At 37.6% G+C, this 11,580-nt stretch overlaps 1 protein-coding gene across 14 annotated transcripts in view; it reads left to right on the top strand.

Moving 5' to 3' along the window:
* Positions 1–11,580, top strand: part of Fas1 (fasciclin 1) — a 155,910-nt gene that overhangs the window by 102,020 nt on the left and 42,310 nt on the right. For all 14 annotated transcript variants that reach the window (XM_067133451.1, XM_067133445.1, XM_067133450.1 and 11 more), the window contains exon 2: positions 10,847–10,982. In XM_067133451.1, coding sequence (XP_066989552.1) covers positions 10,847–10,982 — 136 coding nt within the window. The remainder of the gene's footprint in view (positions 1–10,846; positions 10,983–11,580) is intronic.

Raw genomic sequence — 11,580 nt, 5'->3', positions numbered from 1 at the left:
TCTAAAGAACCCTTAGCCTTAAATAAACTCGTCTTATCCATTTTTCCAATCAAAATAAACACTAAATTTTCAAAAGAGTTGTCTATTTCATTAAAAAAACAACATTTTTTCGCAAGGAAAACATTCCGGTCCGGTTGTGTGCAGAGTAAACGGCGCCGAGAGGTGAGGGAGGGTTGCCAGAAACCACTTGATGTTTTTTACATGCCGGATAAAAATAGGGGGTTCCTTGTTTACAAAGTTTTCAGATTAGCAGGCCGATATTTGCATAATTCGTGAAGATCTTATTGTAGGCAGGGAATATATATATTCATTGGCATATACATTCATTGGGCGAATGTTTTTTGTGGCGTTACTGACTCGAAATGTGACAAAAAAGTGGCTGATTTGTTGAAGTAAAATTTTGTTGTAAAAAATAATAAGTGTTAACTTTGAGCACTATAATGTTTTCTTAAGTTTGTATCTTTGTTTTCAGTTTGTATATTTCTATATTTGTTTTATTCAAGTTTGTATATTTTTATATTTGTTTTACTTAAGTTTGTATATTTCTATATTCAGTGAATTTAAGTACCTTGAATTCTGAATAAAGATACACATAAATACACTATCTTGATTGGCAAATTACATGAAGATAAAGATACATTATCAATATTTTTCTTAAAAACTGGGTGGAGAGAAAATTAAATCATTTGAAAATTATCTTGACTTGAAGATAGCTTAAAGATAAAATTGAATGTTTGAAGAATAAGTGAAGAGGAGGTTAAGATAAAGATATGTAATTGCTTTGCTTGAATTTTTTTGCAGGCCTACTATTAGTTAATGATACACTGTTTTTACTTAAAAAATAAAGATAAAGATAGATGCTTCATAACTTTAGTTAGGGAGTTATTGAGGGTAAGCATCAATAACTATCTTTATTATCTTTACTTGAATAAATAATTTATTTTTACTTGAAGACTGAGTAAATATAAATATAATATACACATTATCTTTTCTTGAAATGCTCATTAGTATTTTCTTAAAGACTGAATTAAGATAAAATAAACTATCTTAGTTCTGTGAGTTATTTACATATTATATAAGACTGAATCGTAATTTACACAAACTGTATATATATATATATCACTGATAAATTTCAACCTCAAATTGTCCTTTTGCAATGAGTGTTAATTTTTGCACATATTTGAGAGAGAGAGAGAGAGAGAGAGAGAGAGAGAGAGAGAGAGAGAGAGAGAGAGAGAGAGAGAGAATAGCTCACATCTCTCATATAAGCTATCATGCGCTATCTTCGTTTACTAAAATATCTTTCTCTCATTTTCTCTCATTTTCTAGAACTCTCTCTCTCTCTCTCTCTCTCTCTCTCTCTCTCTCTCTCTCTCTCTCTCTCTCTCTCTCTCTCTCTCTCAGTCCATAAACCAGTTATTTTGAGTTAGTTTTTCACACCTGCACGTATGTCTTCTTACCTGTCGAAGGGATTATTACCGAAAATCCCTGGGACAGGGGCTTATGCATATAGCCCACTCCCACCGGTCGCATTACAAGGGAAACTCCGCCCTGGAATTCGTTTGTCATTTTTTTTTTTGTAGTTTCTTTACGATTTATAATAGGCAGGTTTTCGTGAGCTAATTTTAGCAGTTTTGTAGATAATTTTAGGCCTACAGTGTCTCGCAGAATTTGGAGTTCTTTAGCAGTTTTTATATATATATATATATATATATATATATATATATATATATATATATATATATATATATATATATAGGCCTACGTCTCTCAGAAATGCGAATTCTCCAGCAGTTTTGGCAATATGCATAAGCCTATGTCTCGGAAATTAGGAGCTTTCAAGAATTTTTGCGGGTAATTGTAGGCCTATGTCTAAAAAAAAAAAAAAACTGCAATTCAGCAGTTTTTGCAGAGATATATATGGGCCTATATGTCTCAGATATTAAATATTTCAGCAATTTTAGCAGGTATGTAAGAGCCAAAGTCTCGTAGAGAGAGAGAGAGAGAGAGAGAGAGAGAGAGAGAGAGAGAGAGAGAGAGAGAGAGAGAGAGAGAGAGAGAGAAAGGTTTTAGGCTCGTCGTTCGCCTGGGACGAGAGCTGTTAATGTCCTCCGCTATTATAATGGCTGGTGGTTGGTGTATGTGACTCTCTCACCCCGAATTTCTCGAACAATTGCTGCGGTTTGGGAAGTGGGCAGCTGTGCGTGCCCTTTGCGTGGGGATTGGTATTGGGTTGTGTGTTTGTGTATGGGGATTTTTTCGTGTGGGTAGGAGAGGGGGAGTTGTCTAGAATCCCCCACCTTTCCATTAAGGCCTGTCGATAAATATTTTTGGAGCTGTCGTCCATTGTGCGTTGTTTTGGCGAATAGTATTTAGTTCTGTCGTGTTTGTTTCTCCTTATTTTATGTCATGGAAGCTTGCTAGGTACCTTAGTTGCTTGTTAGAGTAATAATAATAATAATAATAATAATAATAATAATAATAATAATAATAATAAATAATAATAATAAGTAATCCTCTTTGCAAAGGGGTCCAACTCCCTTCCACGTCGGCCTAGAGTCGCCACCTCTTCTATACAAGTCGGCAAATCCCATTGGTCTCGATGTCTTTTGATCCAATGTACGACGATCCTTTAGAGAGTTTATGGCGTCTCTCTCTCTCTCTCTCTCTCTCTCTCTCTCTCTCTCTCTCTCTCTCTCTCTCACAGCGTCTTAGATATGAGAGAGTACCGGCCTATTATATAGACGCTTGGATATATGGGCAGTTTTTACGATATTTTCGCCAATTTTGTCGTTGTATATTGTAGTACTTTATTTATATACAATACTTAGTGTTTTATTTATTAAATTTATGCGTATATCGATGCGTATAATCCATAATTTATTTAAAACAAATGAATTATTTTGAAATAGGCTTTATAGTAGGTAGCAAGCAGCGCTGCCAAACGTACGATGACTTATGGCGTATAGGCGAAAACGATCCGACCCTCTATTGATTTTTCCCGCGCTTTTTCACTTCCCGCGCAAACGAGTCTTTTTATAGGCCTATAAATATCGATGACTTTGTAGGCCTGATAATATCTCAGGGTATATGGAGTCTGATTTAATCAGTTTTTATTTTTTTTCTCCTGCGGTTGATGCATTTGTTTGGGTCACAGGCGCATTCATGTATAGGTCTAAGGTTGCGTTCATATGACTTCAAAAGCCACGTTCTTTAGACCTACGGTCGTGCTGTTTTGACGTTATGTAGCGTTATTGATATTTAAACGTTTGTTTATGAATCGTATAATATATTTATAAGGTTTTTATAAATACATTTATCAATGTTTTGATTAATTGGTATCTGTTTATGTATATAAACTTCTCGGCTTTTCAAACCGTCACTGGAGAAGCACTTGAACGAACCGTACCGTTCCCACAATGAATAAATTGATCGTAATACTACTCTCTCTCTCTCTCTCTCTGTGGTAGAGCCACCCCTCTAAAGGGGAAAATGATAATAACAGTAAACAAAGAAGCAGAAGAATAAATAACTACATAAATAGAGAGAGAGAGAGAGAGAGAGAGAGAGAGAGAGAGAGAGAGAGAGAGAGAGAGAGAGTGCTAGTGTAACATCTGTTTGGATTGATAATAATTAGCGAACAGGAGGAGAGCCATTAGAAGATAAGGGTGCCAAGTGTAAGGGCAGATGGAAGATAACGAGAGAGAGAGAGAGAGAGAGAGAGAGAGATAATTAAATGGACACCAGAAGTAGAATGTCACGAGAGAGAGAGAGAGAGAGAGAGAGAGAGAGAGAGAGAGAGAGAGAGAATTAATAGGACACCATTAGTAAAATGAGAGAGAGAGAGAGAGAGAGAGAGAGAGAGAGAGAGAGAGAGAGAGAGAGAGAGAGCATGAAATTAAAAGACCCTTCTAAGTAGAATGAGAGAGAGAGAGAGAGAGAGAGAGAGAGAGAGAGAATTAACAGGACATCATTAGTTGAGAGAGAGAGAGAGAGAGAGAGAGAGAGAGAGAGCATGAAATTAAAAGGCCCATCTAATCAGAAGAGAGAGAGAGAGAGAGAGAGAGAGAGAGAGAGAATTAACAGGACACCATTAGTAAAATAGAGAGAGAGAGAGAGAGAGAGAGAGAGAGAGAGAGAGAGAGAGAGATAACAATATGCAAATTATCACAAAGGATTGAAAATTGTGAATATCAGTCTGACTGGTTGAAGGTTAAACCAATCCTCTGGAACTGATTGGTTTTAGGTTCGTTTTGGGATTGGTTAATAATCTTATTCTTTTTTTGTTTTATTCAGTGGGAATTTATAATTGAGTGTATTCGCCCCGGCCAGGATTCGAACTTGTGGTGTTTTGGGGGTTAGATACGGTGGTAGGTACTAGAATTATCCATTCGGCTATCAAAAGATAATTATATATTATAATTCATATTGTAAATTATTCGATATTCATATAATTCTCTCTCTCTCTCTCTCTCTCTCTCTCTCTCTCTCTCTCTCTCTCTCTCTCTCTCTCACTGGTAGCCACGACCCCCCAAAAAAAAAATAAAAAAAAAAAAAATATATAGGCAAAAAAGATAAGAAAAATGATACCACACACAAAATTGGGTAATAGGAAGAGATAGGACCCCTGTAACCCCCTTAACAGAGAATGGGTTGTAATATAGTCTCCCCTTAAAAAAAGGGGGCGTTAAGGATGAGAATTCCCTTAGGGGGCGGGGGGAACACGGATAAGATACCAGACGGTAATTGGCTCTGCTAAAGGTGTATGTATGTATGAATGTATGTATTTGAGGCTTGGAATCAGTTCCACTTCGTAGTAATAGTATATAGTATTTAGTAGTAATAGTATTTGTGCGGTTTTTATGAATGATTCTACGTCACTGCTTACGATGATGGGTTCGTTTTGTGAATGGGCTTTATTTGTGTTTATGTAATTTTTAGTTTACCGCCAAGAAAACTGTTGTGCCGGCTTTGTCTGTCCGTCCGCACATTTTCTGTCAGCACTTTTTTGTCTGCACTTTCTCTGTCCGCACTTTATTCTGTCCGCACTTTTCTGTCCGCCCTCAGATCTTCAAAACTACTGAAGCTAGAGGGCTGCAAATTGGTATGTTGATCATCCACCCTCCAGTCATCAAACGTACCAAATTGCAGCCCTCTAGCCTCAGTAGTTTTTATTCTATTTAAGGTTAAAGTTAGCCATAATCGTGCGTCTGGCAACGATATAGGATGGGCCACCACCGGGCAGTGGTTAAAGTTATACGTGTATGTGTGTTTGTGCATGTTTGTATGACTTTAACATACACACGAATAAACTCACAAAGACGTGTATAAGTATACACGCAGATATAGCTAAGTATACACTTTACACCAACACACAAACACACAAGTATACACATACATGAATATTAATGCCCCTACTAATGTAAGTTGAGGTTCGTATATAGTTGCACAAACACATTCCATGTGTTTGTTTCTCTACAAAAACAACAAAAGAGCAGAAACAACGTCAAAGACAAAACAACAGAGAGAGAGAGAGAGAGAGAGAGAGAGAGAGAGAGAGAGAGAGAGAGAGAGAGAGAGAGAGGGTTTCTTTTACCTCAGTGGAGTTTATTATTATTATTATTATTATTATTATTATTATTATTATTATTATTGTCGTCTATGAGCAAATTAAAGTTATTGTTATTGAACAGTGACATGAATCTCTCTCTCTCTCTCTCTCTCTCTCTGAAAGCCCCCGCCCCCCCAAAGCAGCCAAACCGGAGGCGACCATTTAAAACGATCCTCCCTCAAACGCGAAGGACAAAATGGTTGAGGTTTATCATTTACTTCATCTGCTCCTTTTAGTCTTGTTACCTACTCAGTGTGGAGCTTATAGACTCCCTGTGGGGGTGGGTGAGGGTGGGTGGGTGGGCTTCAGTTTGTGGGGGAGAGGATGTGGGAAAGGGGAGAAGGAGTGTTAGGTCTTGTTGGTTGTGGGATGCTGGGTTGAATTTTGTATGTCTTTGGGAGTTGTGGTTTGTGGGAAGTTTGGAGAGCTGGAAGGGAGAGCTTTCTTGTGGGAAGAGCTGTGGTGGGGTTTTGCCCGTGGGGAAGTTTGTGGGCTTTTGTTTGTGGGTGAGAGAAGTGGATTTGTTGTTTGTGGGGAGGTTTATGGGCTCTTGTTTGTGAGGCAGTATGTGAGCTTTCGTCTGTGGGTAATGGGAAGTGGACTTTGTTTGTGGGGAGGTCTATGGGCTCTCGTTTGTGAGGCAGTATGTGGGCTTTGTTTTGTGGGGAGTGGACTTTGTTCTATGGGCTCTCGTTTGTGAGGAAGTGAGCTTTCGTCTGTGGAATGGGAAGTGGACTTTGTTTTGGAGGTCAGAATGGAAAGTGGGCTTTCGTTTGTGCAGAATGGAAAAGGACCTTCTTTTGGGCCTTTTTGTTTGTGGGGACTTGGAAGTGGACTTCCTTGTGGGGAAGTGTATGGGCGTATGCTTTTCATTAAACAGACGAGTGAACCTTTCTTTGTGTTGTAATGAACAGGCTTTCGTTTGTGGCTCATGTTTGTGGGGAAAGAAAGAAGAGACGAAGACGGGGGAATCGACTGCTTCTGTTGCCCGTCAGATTGGGTTTCCCCTCGTGATCGATCGCGTGTCGAAAGTGATCTAGTATGCTGATGGATTGAGGGGGAGAGAGAAAGAGAGAGAGAGAGAGAGAGAGAGTAGTTTTAGAAATGCTGGCTCCTCATTGCGCGAATTGATGGGAAATTGGGAATTGAAAGCTGATGTGTGTGTGCAAATGCTTTTGATGCAATTGAAGGAGTTGATGTGAAATTGAGAGAAGTTGGATTATGTGAAATTGGTCTTAATTTGAATCTAGATCTCTGATCATATGTCTTTGTTGCGTCAGATTCCTGTACGGTAGGATAATCCTTGAATAAGTAATTATATGATTGATGTGATTATGACACACGTCTACACACCCACACACACACACCTACACTTACACACTGGAATCAGGATTTTATGACAGTGTGTGTTTTTTGTCGTGGCAGGAGGTTAATCCTGAAATAAGCAATTAAATTATTGATGTGGTTAAAACACACTTCTACACACCTACACACACACACACACACACACACACTCTACAATCCCATAACACATAGGCATACACGCAGACGCCCCACAGAATAAAACGATTATGTATTAAACGTATACATACTCTAGAACACATAGGTATACATGCAGAAGTCCCACAGGGAAAAAAATATTCATTTATTAAAGGATACATACCTCAGACGCATTGCGCAACGCATCAACAAAACCAACCTCAGACTCGCCTCAGAATCTTGCGCAACGGGCCATTCAGAATCCCCCATTCATGAAAATCGACTTCCCTTTACGAGAACCAAAAAGCCATGAATGAACTTAAAGTAGCGGATAGTACTTTGGCCGTATCTTGAAGCCACGCCCCCTTAATGGGGCTATCTGATCGTTTGAGCGAACCATTTGTTAGTTATTGACGATAACAGGTCGTAAGATTCATGTTGCACAACCACAAAAGTTTATTACAGAGAGAGAGAGAGAGAGAGAGAGAGAGAGAGAGAGAGAAACAGTCATGTTTGTTGTGCAGTGAGACCAGTCAATTGTAGGTTCTGCAAAAGATCTATTTACAATTTACGGACGATGGATACGGGACTGATGTTTGTGTGTTTGTGCGTTTGTGTGTGCGTATGTGCGTGTGTTTGTTTATACCGTGGGATGTTTGTGCAATAATGATCGTGTACGTGCTTGCTCCTGGGTGCTTGTGTAATAATAATAATAATAATAATAATAATAATAATAATAATAATAGTGTATGTGTTTGTGTGTATGTGTAATATCGTATGTGTATGTATGTTTTCTCTGTTGTGTATGTATGTGTGTATGTGTGTACAGAGAATATAAATAACAGCTCTCTCTCTCTCTCTCTCTCTCTCTCTCTCAGTAATTCATAATTATTACAAATGTCTCGAAGTTATTTATTGTTATAACCATTGTTGTTATCGTCTGATAACACATAACATCTCAGGATGTTATTACCAGTAATTCGTGTCTTGTGTTATCACAAAATTCTTATCAGTTATCGCTTATAGCTGTGTTATCTTTGTGACGTCACGATTTGTTGTAGTTATTGTTCTATGATAACTCAGTTATCTTGGTGTTATCGCATTGTTATCGTTTAAAAAACTCACTTAGCAAGTTATCATATCTTTATTATTGTCATTGTAATTTAAAGATAACTGTGTTATTATTATTATTATTATTATTATTATTATTATTATTATTATTATTATTATTATTACTGAAGAGAGAAATTTGCAAAATAAAAATACTACAGATTAAATTGATTAACAAATATATAAATAAATGAAAAAAATGTGTATCAGAGGGAAAACGAAAGCTGGGAGAGACTTCCAAAGCCTTGTGGTAGAGAACAAATAAAAAAATAACGCAGAATGAACTTACCCTCGTATTGCCAATCTCCACAGAATTCAAGTAGATATTATTGATCATTGACATTCAAAATGGCCTCTCATAAACAACATTAGCCTCCCATCAGCTAAATGACCTTGTCAAATCACCTCCACGTGTCATTATGACATTGATATGACATCCATATCCCCCCTGGTCTCACGTCATGAGTTTCATCATGTCATAATGTGTCATGGTGATTTATGACGTGATATTGATCGAGTAATGGAGGGTGTTTGGAATTAGTCTAAATTATGGGGGAGTCTTTTTCTCCCTCCTATTTGGGGAGAGAGAGAGAGAGAGAGAGAGAGAGAGAGAGAGAGAGAGAGAGAGAGAGAGAGAGAGAGAGAGAGAGTAGTCTACGGGTAGTGAATGCCCAATTTTATCACAGAAAATTATGAGGCAATTAGTAATAATAATAATAATGATAATAATAATAATAATAAACTTATTCATAGATTAAGTAACTTTGTTCTTAAATAATAATAATAATAATAATAATAATAATAATAATAATAATAATAATAATAATAATAATAATAATAATAATAAATCTCGAGGTATTAATCTGAAATTCTTCTTCAGACAAAGAGAAGAAGACTTTGACACCAAAGTGTAAACATTGCATTGCCTGACCATCCGACTCAAGTTATGGGTAGGAGTTTGAACTATCGTATACTATCCATTTTAGCGCATAGCCTACATAGTGGCCAGTAGTACTATCGCAGATGCTATCGTTAACGCTTTAAATACTATCCTACTATCATGAGAGCTGCTATTTACGTAAATTGTATAATGCAGGGATAATTATGTATACATCAGGGTCTAACCATACATCAAGGCCTTCCCACGCTCCTTGGGGAGAGAGAGAGAGAGAGAGAGAGGAGAGAGAGAGAGAGAGAGAGAGATTCCTTGGGGGAGGGAAAGCTAATTACATCATTATGAGCAATCTCAAACAATTAGTTGTATCAGTCGGGGTGCTTTTTGTGATGACATCTTGATGCAGAAAGATGATGGAGGAGGAGGAGGAGGAGGAGGAGGAGGAGGAGGAGGAGGAGGAGGAGGAGGAGGAGGAGGAGGAGGAGGGAGGAGGAGGAGGAGGAGGAGGAGGAGGAGGAGGAGGAGGAGGAGGACTGGGAGGAGGAGGGGAGATGGGGGTCTCTGAGGGGAGGAGAAGAGATGGGTCTTGGGAGAAAATAGGAGAAGAGATCAGAGAAAATGTAGATCCTATAGAATATTTATTTATTATTATTATTATTATTATTATTATTATTATTATTATTATTATTATTATTATTATTATTATTATTATTATTATTATTATTATTATTTGGAAACGTCTCATGAAAGTGGGAACGTTTATGGAAAACATTTGAAAACGTTTTTGGTCAAAATTGAACCAAAATGAAAATTTTTTTTTTTGTCAAAAGTGAACCAAACCGAACATATTTTTTGGTCAAAACTGAACCAAAACGAAAACATTTTTGGTCAAAATTGAACCAAAACGAAAACATTTTTGGTCAAAATTGAACCAAAATGAAAAGTTAAAAAAACATTCCTTTGGTGGGAAGCATTCAATCCCAACTCCGCCTTCCGTACGAAAACCTTTTTAAATAAAGAGAGACGGGTCACAGACTTGACGTATTGCACAAACATTCGAGACAGGCAGACAGGTAAACGTTTGTGACTTTCACAGAGAACAGGGGAATCCTTCCCCCGGCTTCCACGTGACTTTTATTTGAGTTAGTGTCAGCCCTTTACACTTGTTCAAAACATTAGCCAGGGGTTCTGTGTGACGTAGTTACGCTTTTATTGAGAGAGAGAGAGAGAGAGAGAGAGAGAGAGAGAGAGAGAGAGAGAGAGAGAGAGAGAGAGAGAGAGAATTTCAGGACTGTCCAGCACTGAATGCATGTACAATTTCGCTTATTTGTTGATTTGCTACTGAAATAATTTTGTATGTGCAATTTTTTTTCCTTCAGATATTTAGTATATTTAATATTGTGTTGATAATTTTTATCTAAATTTATATATATATATATATATAAAACTGGAATTACAGATAGTATTTTATTTTTTTTTAATCATATAGAACGGAAGAACGAACGTCTACCACATATAAATTCAGTGCTCGCTTCAGAAAACATTTCAAAGGAACATCACAACGATTTCTATATTTCAAATTTGCTGTTTTTATTTAAAAAAAAAAATATGTGACATGCGAGAAAGAATATTTATCCAAATAAAAACACCGTTCTTCTTCTTCTTCTTCTTCTTATTATTATTAGTCTTGTTCCCATTTGTTCACATTATCGTCATCCACTTCGTCTTCTTCTTCTTCTTCTTCCTCGCAGGCGATAGCGATCATCAACAAAGACAAACTCCTGCCGCAGCTGATGAAGACATTCGGGTTCACCGCCTTCATCCCGACGAACGAAGCCTTGGAGAAGTACGACGGGGCGAAGGAGAAGCTCTTCTACTATCACCTGGGTGAGAGAGAGAGAGAGAGAGAGAGAGAGAGAGAGAGAGAGAGAGAGAGAGAGAGAGAGAGAATGCTCAGCAGTCGTCTAAATGGTTTTTGGTGTAATTACCGAGCAAACTTTGTAGGTTTTCGTATTTTGTATAAGAGAGAGAGAGAGAGAGAGAGAGAGAGAGAGAGAGAGAGAGAGAGAGAGAGAGAGAGAGAGAGAGAGAGAGAGAGAAGGTCTTTCAAATGTATTTTGATAATATAGGAGAGAGAGAGAGAGAGAGAGAGAGAGAGAGAGAGAGAGAGAGAGAATATCGAGACTTGAATGTCTCTATTTGGTGTAATTTCGGAGAGAGAAAGAGAGAGAGAGAGATTTTTTGTCATCTAAATATATATAAGAACATTAAAGAAGAAACGAGCCTAGTGCTTAGTGACTAAACAGTAACTCAAATGAAAGAAAGGTCAGGTCAGGTTAGGTCAGATATAACAGTGTTTCAAATCCTGCGATGACATATGGTTATGGACTCAAAGTAATATTACTTCTAATATTCCTCTACAAACGTTGCAACAACCAATTCTGATTCATTTGAACGTCACGAGGCACTGCAGTGTCCATCGCCT

This window comes from Macrobrachium rosenbergii, chromosome 33 (assembly GCF_040412425.1).
Source record: "Macrobrachium rosenbergii isolate ZJJX-2024 chromosome 33, ASM4041242v1, whole genome shotgun sequence".
Lineage (NCBI taxonomy): Eukaryota > Metazoa > Arthropoda > Malacostraca > Decapoda > Palaemonidae > Macrobrachium > Macrobrachium rosenbergii.
Note: the sequence above shows the minus strand (reverse complement) of the source record. Positions and strands in the feature narration are given on the sequence as shown.